Here is a 25804-nt window from a genome sequence, read left to right on the forward strand (position 1 = left end):
TCTAGAACAAGCCAAGTCACACAGGCCTTTTACTTGTAGTAACTGTAGAACTTGTAGTAATTATCAGTGGATAATGTTTGTCTGCAAATCAATATCTGCTCTCGCCCTCAATTACATACAAAAGCTGGACAAAGCTTTGAAATCTGGAGTTAGTTACATTTTTCCTGTTTCCTAATGCACACACACACAAACACACTCAGGCATGTAACTAAGAATGATGACTGGTTACAGCCAGTTCTTTGTGTTTTCTTTATATTTTTCTTTACATGATTGTGTTTCAGAAATGAAACATTTATTCCTTATCAGTGATTCCTCAAACACTTCTCCAATCTTAGTTTTATGTAGTTTTTTTATATTAACGATGGAGAGAGTGAGTGAGGTTGTACCTGAATGTGGTTTAGATATTTATGTTCTAAAGAGGACAGTTTCATTCCTACGTTGCCTCCATTGAACCAAAATTTCATTTGTACACAAGAGTTTGCAGTTCTAAGAATCCTTTTCTTGTCTGTGGTGTTGAAAATGGTTTGGCTGAGCATTTATATGATTTGAGAAATATAATCCTGTGAGTCACTGGTAAGATCGGTTAAAGTGTTAATGGAAGTGCAGATAAATTTGCAAACATGAATGCTAACACAAATGTTGATTTTTAAGTACATTATAGAGCAAACAAAAAAACCCGATAAATCACGTTGTTTATATTTATTCATTAATTCCCTGTATCAGCATTTCAAAATGCATTTTTAATGACATGAGTAAACATAAATTAATAAGCTTTCATTTCATCCTGCAGGGAAACGGTGGTGGAAGGCACCCTGACCCATCCTTTTGCCCTAACGTTGTCTGAGGAGACATTATACTGGACCGACTGGCAGACTCGTTCCATCCACGCCTGTAGCAAACACAGTGGAGACAAAACCAGAGAGATCCTCAGTGGGATTTACTCTCCCATGGACATACAGGTTCTGGAGCCCTACCGCCAACCAGACAGTACGTGTTTCACTGTTTTACATTTGTGTTTGTAGATTAGGTTTGTAGCTGGATAATTCTGGCCAACTTTGATCTACTTTCTGGTAATTATTTAATGATCTCTCTGCTTATTCTCACCCCAACGTGTATTTTTGTTGCAGTCCAGACACCATGTAGTATCGATAATGGAGGCTGCAGTCACCTCTGCTTACTCTCTCCAGTTGAGCCTTTCTATAGCTGTGCCTGCCCCACTGGCGTGCAGCTTAAACCAGACAGAAAGACATGCAAACCAGGTATGGATCATTTACATTACTATAACCTCAGAATAAACCAAACCTTGTCTTCCCCTGTCCATGTGTCAAAGTGTCCTTGGGTAAAATACTGAACCCCAAGTTACCCCCAATGTGTCCACTAGAGAGAGAGAGCGAAAGAATGGACGTGTAGTTAAAAGTGCTTAGGTACGGATAAAAACATGTGTTTTTAGTGCTCAAATTGAGTAGAAATGGGCTAGTCTACTTACCATTTGTTTTAAAGGAATGGCTCTATTCCTTCAGTTTTAGTTTTTAAGTTTAGTTTCTGTACTGGGTCTGTTTGTCCATTTTCTCTGCTCTTTGGCATTCTTTATTTTTGTTTGGGGTGTTTGCATGTCACAGGGGAACCAGGGGGTAGGGTAGGCTGCATTTTTTAAAATCAAAAATCCATTCCATTGTTGGTCTGCATTTAGCTGTTTAGCACAGATAAATCCAGTAATTTATTGTGAAAAACTCAGTATGCGTGCCGTGCACAAATAAAAAATAACGTTTTTTGGGTTTTTTTGCAATGGTAGTTATCAATAATAGTTGCTTCAGGATAGATATATTATTATATTGTGACTCCAACACTCAAACAGTTTCCTATTGCAGGAACATTGTGCCAATGGGGAAGGATTCCCTTTTAAAAAGAAGAGACCTTTGGCAGAGCCAGGCTCAGAGGGGAAAGAGAAGAGGGAAAAAATTAAAGCATAGAGAGCTAAGGACAAAACACAAACTACTGGAGAGAGTAGACAAAATGTATAAATATATAAATAAAATTAATTCCATTGAACTGAAAAATGATGTATTGTGTTCTGTAACATAACTGTGGACTTTTCTGGTATTTCAGGTACATGAGTAAGTTATTGCCTAAAAAGGGTTTAAATGTTGCTCATGAGAAATTAGCATATGTGGAGGAGTAATGTCATATTAATGAAGTTCTAGATAAAAGTTATAAAAAATAAAGTTAATCAGAATCTGTGACATAGCAAGCTGTCTGTAAGTCTGCGAAATGTAGTAAAAAGCTCAGAGAATGGTAGCAATGCTAGCAAACCGTTTAAATAAAAACTTAATGCCATGATCAGCAACACCATGAAATTTTACTGAGTGGACAACAACAAACGACTTCTTTAATAAATACGTGATTGTTTTGAATATGTTACCACAAATGAAGGGCAATTAATATATAGTGAGTATAAATTATATAATCATTAATTACATCTTCATATCTGTGCTAATCATATTCAGTCTAGAGCAGGGGTCACCAACACGGTGCCCGCGGGCACCAGGTCGCCCGCAAGGACCACATGAGTCGCCCGCGGGCCTGTTCTAAAAATAGCTCACCATAACAACTTACCAGTAAGCTGCATCTATTTTTATTTTTTCTTGCTATTTTTTTTTAATCACAATTGCATTGGTGTTAATTTGTTAGAGATAATATATTAAAAAAAAAGAAAAAGAAAAGAAAAGAAAAAAAGAAGGAAGAAAAAGAGAAAAAAAAAGAGATAATATATATAAAAAAAGTTTATTATTAAATATTAGATCATGATCTAATATTTAGTGCTAGCTGGTCTCCACGGAAACAGTTGCCGTGAAGACCAGCAAAGGCAAAGGTGAGGAGATGAGGAAAACATGGCGGAAAAAAGGAAGAAAACATATAATTTTCACAGTGAATGGGAGGAAGAGTTCTTTTTTACCACTGTGAAAGATTCATGCGTGTGTCTCATTTGCGGGGCAACTGTGGCAACGGCAAAGCGGCACAACGTGGAGAGACATTTCCGAACGTGTCACACAAGCTACCATGCTAACTACCCAAAGGGCAGCACACTGCGAGCGGAAAAGGCCCGCGAATTAAAGGCAGGTTTGAGCAAACAGCAGTCTTTTTTCACGAGACCGGTGAAAAACTCTCAAAAAGCAACCGAAGCCTCATTTAGAGCTACACATTTCATGATTAAGAAAAAGAAGGCATTTTTAGACGGGGAGGTTTTCAAAGAAGCAATGATGATAATTGCAAAAACTGTGCTTAAAGACGAGAAATATGGAAACGATGTAATCTCCACTCTCTCTGATGTCCAGCTGGGGGCAACTACAATTGTTAGAAGAGTGTCGGCTATGTCCGGGAACTTGGCCAATCAGTTGGATCAGGATCTGGCAAAGTGCAGTTGGTTTAGCATCCAGTGTGACGAGTCCGTGGACAGCAGCAGTACAGCACAGCTGATGGTCTTTATCCGGATGGTATTTGATGGTTTCTCCACAAAAGAAGAACTTCTGACACTACTGCCGCTAAAGACAACTACGAAGGGAGTTGACATCTATAACGCGGTGAAGGAGTTTTTCGCGAAGAAAAAGGTACCGTTGGAAAAGCTGGTATCAGTGACTACCGACGGGGCTCCTGCTATGATCGGCCGACATACGGGATTCATCGCTCACTGTAAAGGTGACACAGAGTTCCCAAACTTCATGCATTACCACTGCATCATTCACCAGCAGGCGTTATGCGCAAAGGTGATCGGCTTCGAGCACGTCATGACTCCCGTCGTGAAGATCATAAACAGCATCCGCTCCAGAGCTAAACAGCACAGAACATTCAAGGTGCTATTGGAGGAGCTGTCAGCTGAATATGGTGACCTGCTACTACATACGGAAATCCGATGGCTCAGCAGGGGACGGATTTTGCTTCGTTTTTTGTCACTTTTGGGTGAAATCCAGGAGTTCATGCAATCCAAAGGGGAAGACACATCTCTGCTGGAGGACACTGAGTGGACACTTGACCTTGCGTTTTTAACAGACATTACTGGGAAACTGAACCATTTGAACTGTGAGCTGCAAGGCAAAGGTAAGACTGTTGCTGACATGATAAGTGCTTTAAATGGATTTAAAGCCCAGATGAGCATCTTCTCTGTGCATTTACAGAGAAAAAAGGTGCTGCACTTTCTTTCTGTGCAGATGGTGCTGAAAGACAATGCTTCTGCATCTGAGACTTTTGCCAAAGTTGCAGAAAAGTACACTCAAGTCATAAACTGACTTGGTCAAGAGTTTGAGAACAGGTTTTGTGACCTTGATCAGCTTGAGCCATGCATCTCATTCGTTTCCAATCCTTTCATGAATGTGGACACAACATGCATTGCTGAGCAACTAAGTTCAATGTTCAGCTTGGATGCTGGACAGGTGGAAATCGAAATTGTAACATTGCAAAATGACGTCCTCCTCAAAGCCTATCAGGGTGCACCAAACTTCTGGTGCCTTGTTGACACAGAAAAGTACAGTGGTGTTTGCACAGCAGCTATGAAGGTTGCCAGCCTGTTTGGTTCAACCTATCTTTGTGAATCAGCCTTTTCTGACATGAACTTCATCAAGAACAAACACAGAACACGCCTCTCCGATGCACATCTGCAAGACTCACTCAGAGTTGCAGTGTCAAGTTATACCCCAGATTACAACACACTGGTGAACAGCATGCAATGCCAGGTTTCCCACTAACAGACAAAGAAAGCCATATTAGATGTTCTCAGTGGCAATTTGCTTTAAAATGCTGCCAATTTGGTGAAAAGTTCTGTAAAATTTGAAAGTTGATTTTTTGTATGTTACATACATACAAAAATAATGTATGTCACAGTGCATGATTTGTTAAAATTTGTTAGTGGTAAGTGAAAATGTTGTAGAAGTGATCACTTCAAAATGTAAATACTTGCAGAGATATATAGAAATAAAGCGTTGCATATTGATATTTATGTTTCCTACCTTGTTTCCTACTTGCATTCAGTGTTGGGAAGGTTACTTTTAAAATGTATTCCGTTACAGAATACAGAATACATGCCCCAAAATGTATTCTGTAACGTATTCCGTTACGTTACTCAATGAGAGTAACGTATTCTGAATACTTTGGATTACTTAATATATTATCGTGCTTTTTACAACAACGTGAATGTACTATTGCTGTGTGATTTATTACTGTTACTGAAGGTCCGCGACTCCGAACTGTAGTAAAGGGACCTCTGACTAATACGGCGGGGTCCCTGTCGGCTCATAGCCGAAAAATAGCTTTACTTTGTTGTGTGGGTCAACTTTTCTTGCGAGAGACAGAGAGAGGCGTTGAAAGACTGCTCCAACGGAACTTATTGTTTTCGGAGGAAAACACGAACACGGTGTACAGTCGAGTCTTAATAGCTTACTTACAACTGGGCTCGTCAGGCACTCTTCTTGGCTGCAGTGGTTATTATTATATTTACATGCTTCCAGCTCCCGTTTTTCCTCGATGACAACTCGTACCTTTCCACTCGCCTTTTTCTCCCTCCTCGCGCTCACAGACACATAACGTGTATGGCAGTGCATTCTCCCTGCAACACGGACTATACTGCCCATGATGCTACATTCTTTAGAGCTATGCTTGTAGCATTCTGCCTGTTAGCTTAGCACAACAACGAAAAGGCGCTCTCTCACCCAGGAAACACACAGTCGCAGAGAGAGAGAGAGCGTCGCCCTGTAACCATGGCAACCGTAAAGCTGCCGCCTGGAACGAAAGAATGTAGCTGTCAAACAAACCCAAACAGTCCTGACCCGCAACAAAATGAAACAGGAAAGTACCGCAGTGTAATCCATTTATTTCAACAAAGTAACTGTATTCTGAATACCACCTTTTTAAACGGTAACTTTAACGGAATACAGTTACTCATATTTTGTATTCTAAATACGTAACGGCGGTACATGTATTCCGTTACTCCCCAACACTGCTTGCATTCTTTATAATTATGGTGAAAAATAATTAACATAATTAGTGTCCGTACATAGATGAATATCATTAATTATTAATGATAACACATAATTAAGTTAAACTGAGGAAATTTGTCATTTGAGAAGTGTGTGTCAAACTGGTAGCCCTTCACATTAATCGGTACCCAAGAAGTAGCTCTCACTTTCAAAAAGGTTGGTGACCCCTGGTCTAGAGTAACCCAGTTCTATTTGTAGTTTCCTAGAATAATTAGTGTGTACTCTTGCCGACCCCATTTACCACTGCGTTTGGTGTGTGAAAAGTGATGCAGAGTGGGGAGCATCAGCTAGAAAACAAGTAAAATAACCAGTAAAATGAACCCTGTAGTTTAACAGTTAGCTGACCGGCCACCATGCTGATTCCCATGAGGCTAAAACAATAGAGCTTTATTCTACAATAGCACAACACTGTATTAGAGTTTTCTGTGTCTGTTAGGCTGTGTTATGGGAATGTATTAAATTTGAATGAAGCATGCCAACCAATCACTTAGCCACTGTTGACAATAAAAACAACAATGCCCTATTGTGTCAGGCTGCAGTTTGTGTGTCTGTGGGTGTGTGTGTGTGTGTGTGTGTCTTTGTGTTTTTGTGTGTGCTTCTAATTTGTTTTGCTTGGCTGGTTAAATTGAAGGCGTTTGTTATTGCGCTGCCTGTAGAGTGTGTGTGTGTGTGTGTGTGTGTGTGTGTGTGTGTGTGTGTAAGACTGTTTGTTAGGGGTCTTTAAGTGTCTCAAAATGAAGTCAAGCGAAGAGAAGAGTGGAATCACAGATGCTGTCCCTCCTTTCTCTTCATTCTCTTCCTTTATTTATCCCGCCTTGCCTCAGACATTTAAGTAACGATGAATAACTCTCATTGTAAAATCTGATTGGTGCCAAGGCTGAGAGATGCCAGATTTTGGCTGGTTGTGCAGCTGAAAGAACACAGATTAAAGCTTTTGCTGACACGTTGGAGAAGTGTGTTTTATATGAGCTTATATTTAGGCTGACATTTGGAGGCCTCGAAAATGAGATTTTACTTCTTAGAGATTTATCCAGATAGAGTAAAATTCAGCGTGGTGTGTATTTTGTAACGTTCAGTTACATATCTTTATTGTCTGTAGGTTTTGTAATTTATTTTACAGACGTGCTGTACAGTAACTGTTTTGTCTTATGATTTGAGTGAATTGATTTGAAAGATAAATCAAGTAGGAACATAGAAAGAAACACTTTTAACTTTTTATAATCCGAGCACCTCAGAATCAGACGTGTAAGACACAAAGAAAAATAGTTAATTGTCTCCCATGAGGTGAGTTTGGCTCCTGTTAAATCAATCAACAGCCAAGCACAGTGGAGAATCCCCCAGGATAGCAGAGCCCTTTGTTTCCAGACTGGTTGGAGTAAGGAGGAGGCAAGAAAACTGATAATAGTGCAAGCTTGGCTCAGGCTTGAAATCTTTTTTGACAACAGACAGATTTATATTGGGCTGTGGGCTTTGGCTCCAACCCAGATACCAAATACTCCAACTTTTGTTGGTTTGTTGGATGGCTTCTTGATATAAATGTTTAAATAACGGAGGCTTTGGCAAATGTTAGATTTTCCAGATAGGACAGAAATGTCTGACGGGTATTTGTGCATAATAACTATGACTAAACAGCAGATTAGTCCTACATATGCAGGATAGAAGCCTCAAGCTTAATGCCATCTCATTGTCTTAAGATACAACTACAGCTAATATTATTAACAATATTAAACATATGTTTTTTGGATTGGGGGGGTAGGAGTTGAATTCTAAAAGTTCTTTGAATCCATTTATAAAAAGCAAAATTCTGGTATCAATTTCCTTCAAGAGTCATCTTATTTGATGTCAGCGGTTATTGTGGTAGTTTTCAATGAAACAGTGTGTAGTGTCCAAGTTAGAAGGCAGTACATAACATGCTACACAAATGACTTGAACTGGGATTTTTGCCATTGTGCTGCTTTGTCCTTGTGCATGGGCGACATGCAAGAATGTTTTGGGTTTGAACCCTGGCTGGGACTTTTTTATGCCGTTTGCATTTTCTCCCTATGGTTGCATGGGTTTACTTCAGGTACGCCGTTTATTTCAGGTTCAGCTTCCTCACACAGTCCAAAGACATACATGTTAGGTTAATTGAGGATTCTTTATTAGCCGTGGATATGAAGTAGATGGAGTGCTTATAGTATATAGAATACATTGCATTATTTCTATAATGTAATAATAAATTACTAATTACTTATTAATAACTGTCTGTCTTGTTTAGGAGCAGAGCAAGTTCTGTTGCTGGCTCGACGGACGGACCTTAGGAGGATCTCACTGGACCTGCCAGATTTCACAGACATAGTACTGCAGGTAAAAAGACATAGGAAGATTGACTGCTCCTGAATTACCTGAGCTAGGGTTCCTGAGGGTCATTGCTGTTCCTCTAATTATGCAGGTTGATAACATTCGCCATGCCATAGCTATAGATTATGACCCAGTTGAAGGTTATGTCTATTGGACGGATGATGAGGTTCGGGCCATTCGACGATCCAGCATTGATGGGAGTAATGCCACGATGTTGGTTACCACGGAGATCAACCACCCAGATGGCATTGCTGTAGATTGGGTTGCCAGAAACCTGTACTGGACTGACACGGGCACTGATCGGATTGAGGTATATCTGATTTGTTACATTAGAGATTTTATTAGATTTTTCAAAATTCACTATGTAAAACTCTAAGTACAGTTTACTCTTAGGCTGCATGGTTTATATTAAAAAGAATTGAACACAAAAGTCTAACTGGGTCACTTGTAATGCCTGTCTGCATACTTTTGGATCTGTGTGAACCGATTACCAATCAGACTTTTGAAGTTTATGCCTGTGCAATTGACAAGACAGCTTCTGGTGATTATTACTCAAAAAGAAAAGACTATGAAATTTTAAACATATATGCAAACAAACCGTTTGAATAAATCTAAAAAATATGTTGCATTGTCGTGTTACATTTTTACATTGGAATGTTATGTGGTGTTGCAGGTTACCAGGCTAAATGGAACCTCTCGGAAAATTTTGATTTCTGAGAACTTGGAAGAACCCAGAGCCATTGTTCTGGACCCTGTTAATGGGTGAGTACTTCAGTTGGCTCTCCCACCTGAACACAGCTGTCATCCGACATACAAAAGTCGTCTTATCCATATATTAATCCAAATTCATGAGAGTTTATAACATGCAAATCAAAATGCAGTCCCAAGTGTTCCAAGTTGGGAAATATTGATTTTGATGTTGAAAAAAGCATATGGCCTAACAAAGAAAGAAAGAAAAAAAATGTTTTATATCATAACATTAGATTTTACAAATAATTGTCTACCGTGAGGAATGTGAAATTTCTTTTGCAAGCTTCAAAAAGAATACCTGCCTAATCTAATATTCTCCTGTCAGTGGAACTAAAATGTTTTTTTGTCTCTTGTTTATTACAGTTACATGTACTGGACTGACTGGGGTGAGCATCCGAAGATTGAGCGAGCCAATCTGGATGGAACAGCCCGGCTGGTCTTGGTCAATAGCTCTCTGGGCTGGCCCAATGGACTGGCTATAGACTATACAGCAGGAAAACTTTACTGGGGAGATGCCAAAACGGATAAGATAGAGGTACGTTCAACAGTTGTCTTTTTCCAGATGAGTGTCAAATGAAAGTAAAATTTCTAGCCTTTACAGAATTTTTGTTCTACTCCTTGTCAGTTTAATTTCAATTCAGTTCAGTTTTTTATATAGTGCCAAATCACGACAACAGTCACCTCAAGGTGCTGTATTTTGTAAGGTAAAGACTCCAACAATACAGAGAAAACCCCAACAATGAAACAAGAAATATAACAGTGTAACAAAGCAGTCCTACATATTTTTTTAATATGCACTTTGAAGAACATATCCAGTTCCAAGATTCCTCATAGTGTCACTGGAGGCATTGCCATCCAGAGTAAGTATCTGGTTGGACTGTCCTGATCAGATCAGAAAAGTGCTTTAACCTCCTAAGACCCGAACTCTTTCATGACATGCATTTTTAATTTCTCTTTGATATTTGGATATATTGGGGCCCGATGAATGTAAAAACAAAGAATTACCAGATTTTTTTTTAACCTTATTTTTGTTTTTAAGAAAAATAAGAGCCGCATATGAGGATATTTGTTTAAACGTTTGATAGAACAGGAGCAGTATAATGTCCTCGTAAGTGATATCAGGCCCATGTAGAGCAAAATTGAGTATTTTAGTCTAAATAATCCAAAATGTGATGTCCACATATGTGGACGCCAGGTCCTAGAAGGTTAAAGGTTTCACCATTCTTTTACACTTTAACTGTTTTAACTGATTATGGATTGTACCTCAGGCATGTGTGTGTATATGTACTCCTGTTGTGAAAAGATAAAAAGTGTTTCTACACTGTGGAGCAAGAATCAAGTCCCCATAATGCAACCAGCAAATTTTAGTGTGATGACCACAAGAGGGTTGAATAGTAGTTCTGCTTATCAGGAGATTAATATCATAGCATGTAAGCTCCTCTGAAGTGTTGGAAACATAACTGTTAGCGGTTGTAGCAAGCCTACCAAACAGCTGAAAGCCTAACAGCACATAGCCTTTTAGCTTCTAAAAGAGAGAACGACAAAAGGCCTCGGCTAAGTGAAGAACTTCTCTAAGAACACTGGAGGAATGCTCTCACTCCCTCAGGTTCCCTCTCTTTGCTTCTCTTCTTTGCCCCCACCCCCACCCATGCCCCTCCTCTGTCTTAGTGTTTTCAACTCTTTTTGTTGAAGAAATCTGACTCCCCCTTCGCCTCCTTCTTTGTGGAAAAAACCCCTCTGAAGTTACCGCGCTGGCCCCCTCCTTTTGAAACGAGCATGTGTTCATGTGAGAAAGCGTTGACTGATGTGTTGCTTTCTCAGCACACATACATAAAACGGCTGCTTTGTTGTGATTATGCAGATTGACTGTGCGTAGCGCCATTCAGCCACTCTGTTGAGCCATATGGTTACTACTTGTGGATATGTGTGCCTGTGTTTTTTTTTGTGTGTGTGAGTGAATGATGTGGGACTCAGAAAATGGGGAGGTGTATATAGTGGAATTTCCCCTGCTTAAGGCCCTGCGCGTTTTTTTTTGTTTTTTTTTGAGTAACAAGTCTAGTGTCACTGCTTCATGCTGTATAGAATGAGAGAATGTCAGGGGTGTTACAGCCGGTCAAATAAGGATTGAACACGTCACCAATTTTCTAAGTCGATATATTTGTAAAAGCGCTACTGATATGAAATTCTCAGCAGATGTTGATCGCAATCCATCCAATCCATCCATGCAAAGAAATCAAATGATAAATTATGTGTAATGATGAGAAATGACACAGGGAAAAATTATTCAACACACTTAATGAAATTTATTTAAACACCGTACAAAAGGCTTTGTTGGTGATGACAGCTTTAGAACGCCTCCGCACAGCCTAAACAGCCCCACACCATGATGTTCCCACCTCCAAACTTCACTGTTGATGTGGTGGTTTTGGGGTGACGTGCAGTGCCTTTTGACCTTTGACCTCCAAACACGGTGTGTTTTATGGCATCCAAAGAGTTCAGTTTTGGTCTCATCTGACCAAACTTCTCCCAGTATTTCACAGGCTTGTCTAAATGTTGTCTGCAAACTTTAAACATGATGCAACATGCTTTGGATTCTTGGATGGTGAGCGTGCATATAGGCCATGGCTCTTGAGTGCATTACTTATTGTTTTCTCTGAAACAATTGTACTTGCTGATTCCAGGTCATTCTGTAGCTCTCTACAAGTGCTCCTTGGCTCTTGGATAGCTTCTCGTAATTTTTTTCACTGCTCTGTCGGAGAACCTGGTTGTGATCGGTTTGTGGTAAAATGATCTTTCCACTTTCTGATTTTGGCCCCAGCAGTGCTCACTGTAACCTTCAGAAATTCTTGTGTGTCAAGTGCCATCTGTATGTTTTGCAACAATAAGGTTGTATTTCTTGTGTGACACACATGACACATTTTTACAGGCCATTAGTTGGGACTGAACCAGCTGATATTAATTTGCACAAATGGCAGGATTTCTAATTACTGATGGATTTCAGCTGGTGTCATGACTTTCTCTGCTTTTTTGCACCTTTGTTTCTTCGTGTGTTCAATACTTTTCCCTGAGTCATTTTTTCATTATTACAAACAACTTAATTTATGGACATCTATGGTTTGGTTTCTTTGCATGTGTGGATTGGGTTGTAACCAACATCTGGTGAAAAGTAATGTCAATAGCACCTTTAGAAATATATTTACTTAGAAAATTGTTGACATGGTCAGTACTTATTTAACCTGCTGTATATGTGCCAAATCTCTCTGGGCTGGCCAAATGGACTGGCTATAGACTAAGCAACAGGAAAACTTTATAGGGGGAATGCCAAAATGGATAGGATAGATCTATCAGCAGTCTATATATTTCCCGATGAGTGACAAATTAAAGCAAATTTTTAGCCTTTGTGGAATTTCTGTATGCCTCCCATCTGCTGGTGTGCAACAGGTCTAACATGTTGTTGTAGTTGTTTCCCCCCCAGATGTGTGCATAAAGTGTTAGAATAGATAGAGACATGGTACATCACGCTTTCCAGTGAGGGCATCATATTGAACTAGGGCTGCCACAAACGATTATTTTGATAGTCGACTAGTCACCCATTATTTTTGCGATTAGTCGACTAATCAGATCATCATCCATTGGACGTACAGCTTATTGCACCAGCAGCATCTGCTCTTATATAACTATCATTAGCTTACAGCTTGAAGTGTTTGTGCTAACTAAAAATAAAGACAAGATGGTAGTTTATTAATTTTTAATGAAATTTGCAGATTGTTTCGGTGAAGTTTAATAAACTCCTTGCTTTCTAAAATATAACAGGACACCGGAGTATATTCTCCAGCATCTCACACTTCTGATAATCAGCTGTCTGCTTGACAGTTTTAGCTGTGCAAAAACTATAACTTTAATCTCAGCCAAACCGATTTACTCAGGAACAAATAAAATACTGAAAAAAGCCAAACAATAACATTTAAGTTATCTAAGTGACTTATATATATGTTTAACCTGAGTAGCGAAAGACGGCGGTGGGTTTGAAAACGATTTGCCGGGAGTCCGGTGTTCTCACGGCTCTAGTTAGCCTTGCCCCCGCCTAGCTAACGAGCTAGTGGGTAACAGACGTCTCCGAAAACGTCGGAGCGCTTTTGAAAATATGTGGTGTCTTGATAAACTGAGCAGATATTTGAGGTTTACACAGCTACATTCTCGCCTGAAAATATGTTAAACGTTTATTTTGTGACCCAGAAAGAATAATAAGAGTAATATTAAAACTAACTAGCTGCCGCCATTGTTGACAACTGCGCTGGGCTGCGCTATGAATTCTGGGACACAGCTTCTTCTTCTTCGGGGTTTAACGGCAGCTGGCATCCTTGGACATGCAGTGCTGCCATCTTCTGTTTCAGTCCGTTATTACACTCTTAAATCCTACTACTCATTCCTGCGTCCTTTGTGATCTTACAAAGCTTCAAACGATGCGTCGACGATTTTAATAGTCGACATAATCGTGACTAGTCAACTAATCGTGGCAGCCCTATATTGAACATCTGACTGATAAATATTCTTATGTATTCCTGTCAAAGTCTTTATAATCTGGTTTTCTTATGTGTGTAGTTCAGTGTAGTGGAACTTCTAATAGCTAGATATATGCCAAAAGTTGGAATGAAAAGCTTTGGAATAAGACAGTATACGGATCGTATAAGTAAAGATTATTTTACCAGACTAAAGAAATTAAGGCTTAAAACTAGAGTGAAGTCAAATGTGCTCATCTCTACTATGTTGGGGGAAAAAATCAGATCATACCAATCAGAAAACGTTAGACAATCAGTATTTTATGTGAACGCAAGTGCAAATTAATTAATTAATTAATTACGATCAAGTGCGCTCAGGGAAACTAACCAGTCACAGAAGTGCTGATGACACATGTAAGGAAGTCGTTAAAATCACTCTTGCTTTTTCCTTTAGTGCTTCTGTTTTCCTGGCAGTTTTTTTTTTCACATCAGCATCAATGTTGGACCAGACATTTACAGTGAATGCATTGGTAGTTTTTTTTGCCTATGGAAAACACTGCTTGTGTCAAAGCTTTTGTGGTGTGGTTTGTGATTGGTATAAGCTTTGTGGCTTCTTTGGTTTTTTGTGTAGATTCTATTCATCCTGGGTCTGTCTTTATGTTTATCAGAGAAAATCCACGTGTGAGCGTCTGTGAACCATCCGATGCTCTGATGTCTCACTGTGTGCTTGATGAGACCTTGTTACTTTTCCGCTAGCTTTCTTTTGCCCCCTCTTCCCATCCCCCCCGGACGTCCATCAAGAAAAGCGACATTCTCACACCCAAAATGAAAAAGATGAGAAAAAAAATCACATTCCCAGTGCATAATTCTTCCTGAAAAAGTCAGTGGAAAGAAAGAGTGAGTAAGAGAGGACGAGAGAGGAGATAAAGGGAGTCTCTCTGCCATCTTTTCACTGGGATGTCCATGTCTAATTGTTTCACAGTGATAAATGAATAGGTTTTTTTGTGGAGGGGTTAGGAGCCTGCCTTGGATCAGAGGCCCATTAAAGTGAATGTTCTATTTATTTCTGTTTGCTCACCCCCTCGGCCTGTGAATGGATATTTAAATGAGTATTCATTAAACAGATGCCCGTCACAGCAAAACACTCATTCTAATTCTGCTTTTTTCTTGTGTTCGAAATATATATAAAAGCAGGAGCTGAAAGGTAATACTGACGACTAAATTTAATTCAAATTTGTAGCAAGTTTTTCAGTCAATGTATCATATAGTCTGTACTCCTTATTTTCAGTTTGGAGTCTGACAAATGTTGAATTATTGATGTGAAATAAGAATTATTGATGGCTAATCCAATGATGAACAGTAAAATGATCATGTTAGTGTCATCTCAGCCAGAGATTTTTAAACTTGAGCTGAAGGTACACCAAAGGGTACACCTGCACATATATCAGCCCCCAGATGTGTTCATGTGTGATCTGACAACGCATACGTTTTTGACAGCCTCTCTGCTTCGTCTTGATCAAGCACAACCTAGCAATTATTTTGCAAGAATGTCAGTGGTCCTGTAGTAAATACTTTGCTTCCACTGCCTTATTATGCATGTTCGCACAAATCAACACAGTCTTGCTGCCTCCAGTTGAGATGCAACACACTTTTAAACAAAAAAAGTTTCTGTTTAAAGTAGGGCTGCCACGATTAGTCGACTAGTCACGATTATGTCGACTATTAAAATCGTCGACGACTAATTTAATAGTCGACGCATCGTTTGAAGCTTTGTAAGATCACAAAGGACGCAGGAATGAGTAGTAGGATTTAAGAGTGTAATAACGGACTGAAACAGAAGATGGCAGCACTGCATGTACAAGGATGCCAGCTGCCGTTAAACCCCGAAGAAGAAGAAGCTGTGTCCCAGAATTCATAGCGCAGCTGTCAACAATGGCGGCAGCTAGTTAGTTTTAACTTTACTCTTATTATTCTTTCTGGGTCACAAAATAAACGTTTAACATATTTTCAGGCGAGAATGTAGCTGTGTAAACCTCAAATATCTGCTCAGTTTATCAAGACACCACGTATTTTCAAAAGCGCTCCGACGTTTTCGGAGACGTCTGTTACCCACTAGCTCGTTAGCTAGGCGGGGGCAAGGCTAACTAGAGCCGTGAGAACACCGGACTCCCGGCAAATCGTTTTCAAACCCACCGCCGTCTTTCGCTACTCAGGTTAAACATGATATATGAGTCACTTAGAGAACTTAAAAATGTTATTGTTTGGCTTTCTTTAGTATTTTATTTGTTCCTGAGTAAATCGGTTTGGCTGAGATTAAAGTTATAGTTTTTACACAGCTAAATAAACTTCAAGCAGACAGCTGATTATCAGAAGTGTGAGATGCTCCAGAATTTACTCCGGTGTCCTGTTATATTTTAGATAGCAAGGAGTTTATTAAACTTCACCGAAACAATCTGCAAATTTCATTAAAAATTAATAAACTATCATCTTGTCTTTATTTTTAGTTAGCACAGACCTTAAACACTTAAAGCTGTAAGCTAATGATAGTTATATAAGAGCAGATGCTGCTGGTGCAATAAGCTGTACGTCCAATGGATGATGATCTGATTAGTCGACTAATCGCAAAAATAATGGGTGACTAATCGACTATCAAAATAATCGTTTGTGGCAGCCCTAGTTTAAAGTGTTTTCTTGTTAGGTGTCTGATGTTACTTTAGCCAATATGTGCAGAAACTGTGCAAGTGCTATCCAAACTGTAAACAGAGAACGTTAACCTTCACAGTAAAATTTTGGTCTGTTGGAATAGAAAGTGCCTCAAGGCGACTTTGTTGTTATTTGACGCTGTATAAAAAACCGAATTAAACTGAAGTTTACTACTTGGGAAAGCGATCAACCAACCTTTCAGGGAATACACTCTTTTTCCTGGCAACCATAGATTGTTTGGGCGTCGCCAACCAGCCTTTAGGCCATGGACTTACTCTAATCTAGCCTGCGTGCTTGTAAGCATCACTGGTCCAGTTAAAGGCATTAGACTGGTGGTTGGTGATCTGCACTGGTGGTTAGTTAGGGGAAATGTGAATTAATAAATCATTCCCAAAGTTTTGTGCAGCTGTATGTTGCAATAATGTACGGTTGTTCCAAAATCCCACAGCATACCTGGACCCCATTTAGAAACCAGTGAACTGTAAACTTTTTGCTTGCTTGTAATTAATTAGAAAGTGCAGTATGTTCCTCTGTTATACTGGATTTTGTTGTGAAAACAAATGCTTAGTGTAAATGGAAGTGTGAACACGGTCATGTACTCCCCAGTACTTAATACTGTGTGGCCTAGGCTGTAGTAAGAAAGTACATACCAGAACAGCAGTTACCTTTCATAAGCTGGCCTTCAGTCTCAACATAGATCATTTTCTTTGTGCTACAACTTGGCATTAACAATAGCCTATTATAATCTCTTCAGTTATATTGAAAACGGTAGATCCCTCCCCAGCTCCAGGCTTTACTCTACTATGCTAAACCACTTCCCAGCACTCATTTTTAATATATCTGTCCACCATGCTCATAGTTTGCGAAATGTCTACCATGGCACATTAGAGACCTTGTAGTTAACATGTGACCAGACACACATGCACACACACGCTCGCAAACCTTCATGTAGACTGCAAATGACTGTAGTGTGTCTAAAATAAAACCCCGTGTCTATTTCAGTTGAGGCCAGTCCAGTAATAGCACAGGCGGTGAGGAGGAGGGTTGGACACAAGTTCTAATTGCAGCCTTGTCAATTGTAGCTCTCAATTTCTGCTTATAGAAACACACACACACACACACACACACACACACACACACACACACACACGTGACGTGTCACCATATTGTTAGGAGCAGGAAGGGTTTCACCTTGCCAGCAGTGTTTTCTTTGGCTGCTACAACATGCGTCAAACTCAAATCCCACTCTTCAAACCTCTTTAACTAATTATTCTGCTTGGCAACACTTTGGTGAATGGTTGATGGTTTTATATGGACCAAATTCTTTAATCTATATCATTTGTGTGTTTTACATTTAGTTAAAACATGGACATAGACTATATTTTCACCTTTAATCTATAAAAAATAACTATAGGTTAGGATGATGACAACTGTAAGGATGGATTAAAGAAGCTGAGCTTTTAATCTGCGCTTTTTTCTGATCATCATTTCTGTTTCTGTTTCAGGTGATCAGTGTGGATGGTAGTAACAGACAGACTCTACTAGAGGACAAGCTGCCTCATATCTTTGGTTTTACTCTATTGGGGGATTATATCTACTGGACTGACTGGCAGAGACGGAGCATTGAGAGGGTCCACAAAACCACAGCTGTACGAGAGATCATTATCGATCAGCTGCCAGATTTAATGGGGCTGAAGGCAACTAAAGTGACAGAGACCTTTGGTGAGTAAGCTTATTTTCCTCTGAGTTCTGTACATGCAGCAACAAAGCGGAACTTAGAAAAAAAAAAATCAAATGGCATATAAAAAAACGTTTTTTTCTTTTAGGTACAAATGGATGTGCTGGTGATAATGGTGGATGTAGCCATCTGTGTTTCTGGCGTCAGCAGGCTGTCAGCTGTGCCTGTCCAATGGGGATGGAGCTCCTCTCAGACCTCCAGACCTGTGTGGTGCCCGAAGCCTTCCTGCTCTTCACTAATAGGTCTGTCTGCCTTTCAATCAATAGCATGAAATGCCCTGCTGCTCTTGTTATCTGTAACTGGTGCATATTACAGTCATTCTGTTATTATTATGTCAAAAACAAATGACAAAAAAAACAGGAAAAGCTCACAAACATGAATGGCATAGGGGATTAGCATTCTCCTTACCTGACTGTAGTACTTCAGTTTGGGTTTAGGCTTCAGTCCTGAGAAAGTGTCTGCTATCTCAGACATGATTTAGTCTAGTAGGTGCTTTGACTTTGCTGTGTGTCAATCTGTGTCAGTAATTCTGATTATACAAGCTTATAACAGCTGCATTTTTCATTCTTTTCTGTATTTGAAGGAAGAGATACACGTCAGTTTAAATCAATCCAGCTGTCTACACAATGGATGCAGTTTATTTTAATGCTTCAGATCTGTTTTATTCTGTTTTTATACGTCTAACTTCACTGTGTCTTGGAATGCGAGTGCTTTCAAAATGAGGGTGAACCACACTCAGTAGTGTGCCTGAATGCGCCATCTGAAGGAGGACTAAAGTGGCTACTTCTTGGCAGTCTGTGCAGACCTCATGCTACAGTATTTGGTTTCAAACAAATTCAGCTGATTTTTTTCTTTTTTCCCCTGAAGTGTCATAAGGTTTTTTTGCTGGGGGGGTTCTGAAGATTTGCTGTATTGCAGCCGTCAAATTTCTTTCATCTTTTCCTACACTGTTAAGCACTGTCCAACTGTAACCTCTTACTTTTTATAGTTTTAGTATTAACAAATGGCTCTAACACAGTGAGGCTAGAGCAGCTATCACAACATGCATGCATCAGTGGGGAGGACGTTTCACTGTATCAAATGGTAGTGGACTGTTTGGTGGCCTGAATTAGAGATGGTGAACACAATACTGAGTACTAATTTTTTATGTATCAGGGCACAATAAAAAAATCATCTGGTCCTTACCAGGTTCTATAATTGTCTAAATGCACCCCACATTTATACTCTCGCATTTTATTATCTCGTGTTTTTGTAAATGTCACAAATGTCACAAACCTGAGAAATAGGAGTTTCATACTGTTGTAGTGCACCTTGAACAACAGTAGGACATAAGTTTGAAGTTTTATTTTGTTTCATTCTTTCGTTGTTTGATTTTTAACTTTTGTCACCTTGGACTTGACTTGACCTTGGAAGACTTTGACCTCGGGCTTGTTTCACCATCAGCCTTGAAGGTGAGAATGTAACTTGCACGGGAATTTTAGGGATTCTTTTGTGTTGTTTTCTCCTCAGGGACAACATCAGGAGTATTTCTTTAGGTACCAACAGCAATGATGTGGTCATTCCTGTGACAGGAGTTAAAGAGGCCTCTGCTCTTGATGTTTACGTCTATGAAAGAAGAATATATTGGACAGACATACAGGCAAAGGTATGTTTTGCAACAGAAATGTCCTGATGTGTTAGGTTTTTTTTTGCATCAGATTAAGAGAAACTGGGAATTCTTCACTTCTATCAGTTAAAGGAGAATTTGCTCTTTTTCTTTCCTGTTGTCTATCTCTTACTTTGCTCTCTGCTCGTTTTCCTGCCAGACAATCAGCAGAGCCTACATGAATGGCAGCTCTGTAGAACACATTATAGAGTTTGGGCTGGACTACCCAGAAGGCATGGCAGTTGACTGGATGGGTCACAACATTTACTGGGCAGATACAGGCACTAACCGCATTGAAGTGGCCCGGTTGGATGGCCAGTATCGACAGGTTCTGGTCTGTAAGGATCTTGACAATCCTCGATCATTGGACAACCCACGATCACTAGCACTGGACCCAGCCAATGGGTAAGACCATACAGTTTTAAAAATACCTGATATATTGGCCCAGTTCACTGCTGTGGATATAAAAATTCCTCCACTATTTCATAGTACAGGGGCGTTACCAGGTGCCTGTGGCCTATCTATCTATCTATACAATCTGCAGAAAAGTCTGTCATTTGATTTTCTACATTTTATTAATGAATATGTGTGTGAGACGAATGTATGTCATCAAACAAATGGACAGTCAAATAAAACAACATTTGCATCCCACTGCCTTCTCCTCAGTTACCTTCAGTTTGTGAGGGATGGTGCTGTTAAACCTGTTTATTAACAAACCTTGCATTATTACATTGTATGCAGATCACCCCAAAACATACTGATGTGCCTGTGTGAGTCTTTCTGTTTGATTGTTAAGTACGTGTGTCAGCATGCCAAGTTGCTACACACTTGGTGATGGCTTCATGCTGTCATGGGCCAGACCTTTCAACACACTTGCCTGGAGCCAGCTGATGTCATTCCATGATCAAATATTGATAACAGGAAAAACAAAGTTGTCTTCTTAAAGTGGAAGCGTGTTCCCTGTTTGGATTAGATTAGCCAGTTAGATAAATAATGTACCCAAAAAACAAAAAGAAACAGATTTTAATAAAACCACCAAAAGCTTTTACATCCTTTTACGTTCAGATGTGATTACCTTGGTCATGTGTATCACAAGGCATAAGAGTTCTTTCTGTCTGCAGCTACATGTACTGGACAGAGTGGGGAGGTCGGCCACGCATAGCCAGAGCCTACATGGATGGCAGCACCATCACAACCTTGGTGGATAAAGTGGGCCGTGCCAATGGACTGACCATTGACTATGTAGACCATCGTCTCTACTGGACTGACCTAGACACATGCATGATTGAAAGCACCAACATGCAAGGTTTGAAAACACACACCAAGAACTTACCATGGTAATGATTCACGGGAAAGAGGACTTAAACTTTCAATAGTCAGCAAAAATACACTGTAGCAGCAATGAGGCAAGCAAAGTCCAAAAACCAGTCCATAAAGTTAGATAGACGATCTAGTAGGAACACGAGTACAACAAAAGAAACTGTTGAGGGTGGGGCAGACCAGGGGGAAACTAGCAAAGTAGCACAGTTGCCAAGAAAATGCCTTGTTTAAATATCAGTGTTACCTAAGGCCTTTTTATGTGTAGTTTGCATGTTTGCACTGTGCCTGTGTGGGTTTCGTCCTAAACACTTGGCAGTGCTTCACTAGAAAACTTGCAAAGACAGAAGGCGAAAGTGGCAGAACTGTGGAGTGACCAGGAATTAAGAAAATGACCATATTTTCCAATACTTGTTGAATGGGTCAACTCATCAATTTGTTTTCCTCCTCATATTCAGAATTGTATTTTTAGAGCCTGCTGGACACAACTTTACAATTGTTTATGTGTTAGTAATTTTAAAAGCAAAAGATTAATCACTAGCTTTTTCTAGACAATTTTTTTTGGTTGGCAGCCACTGAATTCCAGTGGCTGCTACAGACTTTGTGGGATATTGCACAGAGTAAAATGCTTTTGTATATGCACAGAAAGTTTCACTTCATCTTCAGGGCCAGTGGAGAGTGTAATACCAATATACAGATACATACATACAATTATATGTATGTAATTCCCTTAGGCACATTGCAAACTAAAGAATTTGTCTTATAGTCTGTTAGTTTTTTCCTGTCTAATCCATAAGGCTGCTTGGTAAATTTACACAAGAAATTCTTACAGCAAAAAGAAAAAAGTATTGATTTTAGGGCTTTTATGAGTTTTCCTGTGTTGTCCCAATTCAATATCTTCTGCAGGCCTTCAGAGAGAGATCATAGTAGATGACCTCCCTCATCCCTTTGGTCTCACACAGTACCGCGATTTTATCTATTGGACTGATTTTAACCTGCGTAGCATTGAACGTGCAGACAAACGCAGCGGATACAACCGTACTGTGGTGCTGCAGGTATGAAACCACTTTAATTATCTAAACAATGTGTTCATTTTTTACATTAATATAACAATTTATTATATAACCAAGACAACACAAACAGACAAGAACCAAACAACTGGAATGAAAAGAAACTAAACAACACTCTGACCCATTTATTCAAAGCCACAGTTTACATCAAACTAAGCCAGTCCACTTTCCACATCCACAAGCCTTCTCAAATAACCTCATGTTTAGAGCTGTTCTATTATATTCTATTCTGTTCTATTCCATGGTTGTACTTTAAAATCTTCTCACTAGATACTTTCTATTTCTTTTAAATATTTTCCCACATTATACCAAGTTTCAATCATATGTTTAACAACTGGATTGCTAATTTGTGCTCAGTTGTTTTGTTTTTTTTTCCAAATGACCTGCATATACTTGGACACAGCTCATTTTAAGACCATAACATTTTTTTGTATTCCTAATAAGGAAATGTAATCTCATTTTTACTGTTGTGCATTTAACTAGTGTATTTGTTTTTTGGCACTGCTAACTTGTTGTTGGTCCTTTCATATTCCATCTGAAACTGCTGAGCTTTAACACACTGTTTCCTCAGGGCCAGCTTGAGCTGATGCTAGACATCCTGGTCTTCCACTCTTCTCGCCAGGATGGCACTAATGAGTGCACACACAACAACGGCAACTGTGCCCACCTCTGCCTGGCCACTCCTGCTGGTGCCCAGTGCCGGTGTGCCTCCCACTACACCTTGAACCCAGATGGACGAAACTGTAGCTGTAAGTACAGCTGATGGGAATCACACATATACACAAGTAAGAGAGAGTGCAGGCTAGTGGCTTGAACAGAGTGTCAATGAAAAATATGATCATTAAAATAGTTGCTGGTGTTATACGACTATGCGTCTACAGTTAGGACAAATGGAACAGAAATGACTGAAAGTAAAACGATAAACCTCGGCCGCTTCTTTCTCAACAGCCAACAGAAAGACTGTGAAAGCCAACATACTTTAGTTGTTTCCCATGAGTGTAGCTCCTCTAGTGTGTGTGTGTGTGCGTGAGTGTGAGAAAACTTTGGCTTTCTTTTGCCAGAGAGAACATGGAGTCTTTTCACCAGGCACACCCTTTCTCTACATTTGTTCACCCTGTTAATCCCACACCCCTCTCTGTTGTTTCTCTGTCTGCAGCTCCTTCAAGTTTCCTGCTCTTCAGTCAAAAGGCTAGTATCAGCAGAATGGTTTTAGGAGAGCAGAGTCCCGACATCATCCTTCCTATCCATGTAATGAGAAATGTTCGAGCTGTCAGCTATGACCCGGTGGAACGACTGGTTTACTGGCTCGATGGGCGACAGAATATACGCAGAGCCAGAGATGATGGGGCCATGGTACATCCACATCACCCTCTTAAAACACATACTCACAGCATTTGACACCATTGGCTGTTTTTGTGGAAAAAAGGATAAATAAACATTGACTTAGAAATTAGAATAGAATCATGATTAAGACCTTTTTATTATATTATTTTCATGCTTCATGTGACTCAAAGTGAATGTCAGAACAGGTCAAATGTTGACCTTATGACCTTACTGTGTTTGTTTTCAGTCGTCAATGATAGTGAGCAGCACTGCTCAACCAGTGGACAACCAGCTTCATGACCTGAGCCTGGATGCCTATAGTCGGAACATCTACTGGACCTGTGAGACAACCAACACCATCAACGTCAAGAGGATGGATGGTCACACTGTGGGCGTGGTCATCAAGGATGACACAGACAAGCCAAGGGCCATTGTGGTCCATGCTGAGAAAGGGTAAGCTCATTTTTGTGACAGTGACTCTACTAAGCTCAGTTGGAAAGATTGATGGTTCTAGCTGGCAGAGGTTAAACCATTACTTAAAAGCCATCACTTGACAGTTATCTTAACTAATTATAAGCTAATCTCCAATATTGTTTTTATCTCATAAATGATTGAAAGAGTGGTTGTAAAGGAGCTAACTAATCATCTGTAGAGAAAGAGTTTATTTGAAGAGCTTCCGTCAGGTTTCAGAGCTCATCACAGTACATCTGTGCTTGTCCTGCTATAAATCTCAGGGCAGCGTTCAGTACTGTTGACCATAATAATTTATTACAGTGAGTAGAGCATGCTGTGGGTGTCAACGGTCCTTCAGTGGTTTTAATCATATCTATGTAATAGACTCCACCATGTAAATGGAGTAAGTAAGTAAGTAAGTAAAATGTATTTATGTAGCGCTTTTCACAGATGAAAATCACAAAGTGCTTCATAATACAATGAATGAAAGTCCTGAGAGATGAGAGTCCTCTTAACACACACGTTAATTATGGAGTCCTACAGGCTTCCACGCTAGGACCATTTCCATTATAGACAGTACACCTCTCTGCATTTAATCATCAGTTACAGAGGAAAATGGTGACTCAAAAATGCTCATTTTCATGCCATTTCTGTTGGCAGGCTATTTCAAACATGCTGTTTATAAGCAAATTTTAAGAAAAAGTTCTGTAAAGTCAATTCAGAGTTTTATCATGCAAATTGCTGATTTGGGGCATTTTCAGTCTCGTTTTTAAAAGACCAGGAGACCATGATTATTGTTCTTCCCGAACTACATTCACAAATCAGCCAAGGAAAGTCCACCAGTCATAATTTTGGTTATATAATGTAATATAATATTTGGTTCCTCTTTGGGCTTTGACTTGCATGTGACATTTGTTGCATACTCCTTTTCCAATTAAGGAGATTTTCTAAATTGAGAGCTGTAGTTTTTTGGTTGAACAAGAGAAAATTGCTCTTGCATTTGTAACTCCGCGGTTCTGTTTACCAGCTTAGATAAATCACCTCTTTCTCACCTCCTGGCTATACAAAATGCCATGGGCAGAATTCTGCCACTTTTTACTAAGTCCACTCTTACATTTCCTTCCAACACAATGCTGCTCGCAGTCTTCAGTTGCAAGCTCAGAATCAATTGGCTTTTCCTCGTATGACAATGAAGAGTGAGGGAATAGAGCCTTTCAGTCTTTAGCACTTTGGAAGTTGGACGAGTTTCCAACTCCAAGTTTATTTAGCTTCTTCTGTACACTGCTTAAATTCATTTTAACTGTTTTAAATGATCAGTTTTCTTTTATTCTATTTTATTCTGTTTAACCTTGTTTTTATATCAGTATTAACTATTTTTATTACAATTTATTGTGATTATCCCTATTTTTTTTTATTTTGCTATATAGTGCTTTGAGACTTCAGGTCCGTCAAAGGTGCTTTATTAATAAACTTGAGTTGTACCCTGCTGACACATGTCCACTTCTACAGGTACATGTATTTCACCACAGTGCAGGAGCGCTCAGCTAAGATTGAAGGTGCCAGTTTGGATGGGACAGAGAGGGAGTCTTTGTTCACCACTGGTCTCATCAGACCAGTAGCTCTGGCACTCGACAATAAGCTGGGAAAACTATTCTGGGTTGATGCTGACCTTAAACGCATTGAGAGCAGTGACCTGACAGGTGAGTCACCATAAAAAGAAGTAATTTATATGAAAGAAATGTTTTCATACACATTTGGATAAAACAAAGAACAGTGCCAGAATATGACTCAAATATTGCCTCACAGTAAATATTGAAAATAAAATAGAAATATGAACAAATATGAAACAAGGAGAGATCATTTGGAAGTAGTGAACAAGATTTATTGAGATAGAGAAATTCATGTATTTGGCAATTAGACCCAGATGACCCATCATGGCAAAA

The 25804-nt window shown here is 39.5% G+C and overlaps 1 protein-coding gene across 2 annotated transcripts in view; it reads left to right on the forward strand.

The window, feature by feature from the left end:
• lrp5 (low density lipoprotein receptor-related protein 5) overlaps positions 1 to 25804 on the forward strand; it is a 52905-nt gene that overhangs the window by 20264 nt on the left and 6837 nt on the right. Inside the window, exons 6-21 of one of the 2 annotated variants that reach the window (XM_086299734.1) lie at positions 791 to 987; positions 1128 to 1259; positions 8281 to 8369; positions 8455 to 8673; positions 9037 to 9125; positions 9477 to 9648; positions 17821 to 18037; positions 18142 to 18295; positions 19563 to 19698; positions 19859 to 20103; positions 20820 to 21004; positions 21922 to 22070; positions 22657 to 22834; positions 23242 to 23438; positions 23656 to 23861; positions 25371 to 25561. In XM_086299734.1, coding sequence (XP_086155860.1) covers positions 791 to 987; positions 1128 to 1259; positions 8281 to 8369; positions 8455 to 8673; positions 9037 to 9125; positions 9477 to 9648; positions 17821 to 18037; positions 18142 to 18295; positions 19563 to 19698; positions 19859 to 20103; positions 20820 to 21004; positions 21922 to 22070; positions 22657 to 22834; positions 23242 to 23438; positions 23656 to 23861; positions 25371 to 25561 — 2756 coding nt within the window. Of the gene's footprint in view, positions 1 to 790; positions 988 to 1127; positions 1260 to 1904; positions 4093 to 8280; positions 8370 to 8454; positions 8674 to 9036; positions 9126 to 9476; positions 9649 to 17820; positions 18038 to 18141; positions 18296 to 19562; positions 19699 to 19858; positions 20104 to 20819; positions 21005 to 21921; positions 22071 to 22656; positions 22835 to 23241; positions 23439 to 23655; positions 23862 to 25370; positions 25562 to 25804 lie in introns of those variants that run through there. The other variant, XM_086299732.1, reaches the window with a different exon arrangement.

Source organism: Aulonocara sp. 'chitande type north' Nkhata Bay, linkage group LG7 (genome assembly GCF_057382095.1).
Source record: "Aulonocara sp. 'chitande type north' Nkhata Bay isolate Kocher_YH1m ecotype deep benthic linkage group LG7, A_spYH_male_GT1.1, whole genome shotgun sequence".
Lineage (NCBI taxonomy): Eukaryota > Metazoa > Chordata > Actinopteri > Cichliformes > Cichlidae > Aulonocara > Aulonocara sp. 'chitande type north' Nkhata Bay.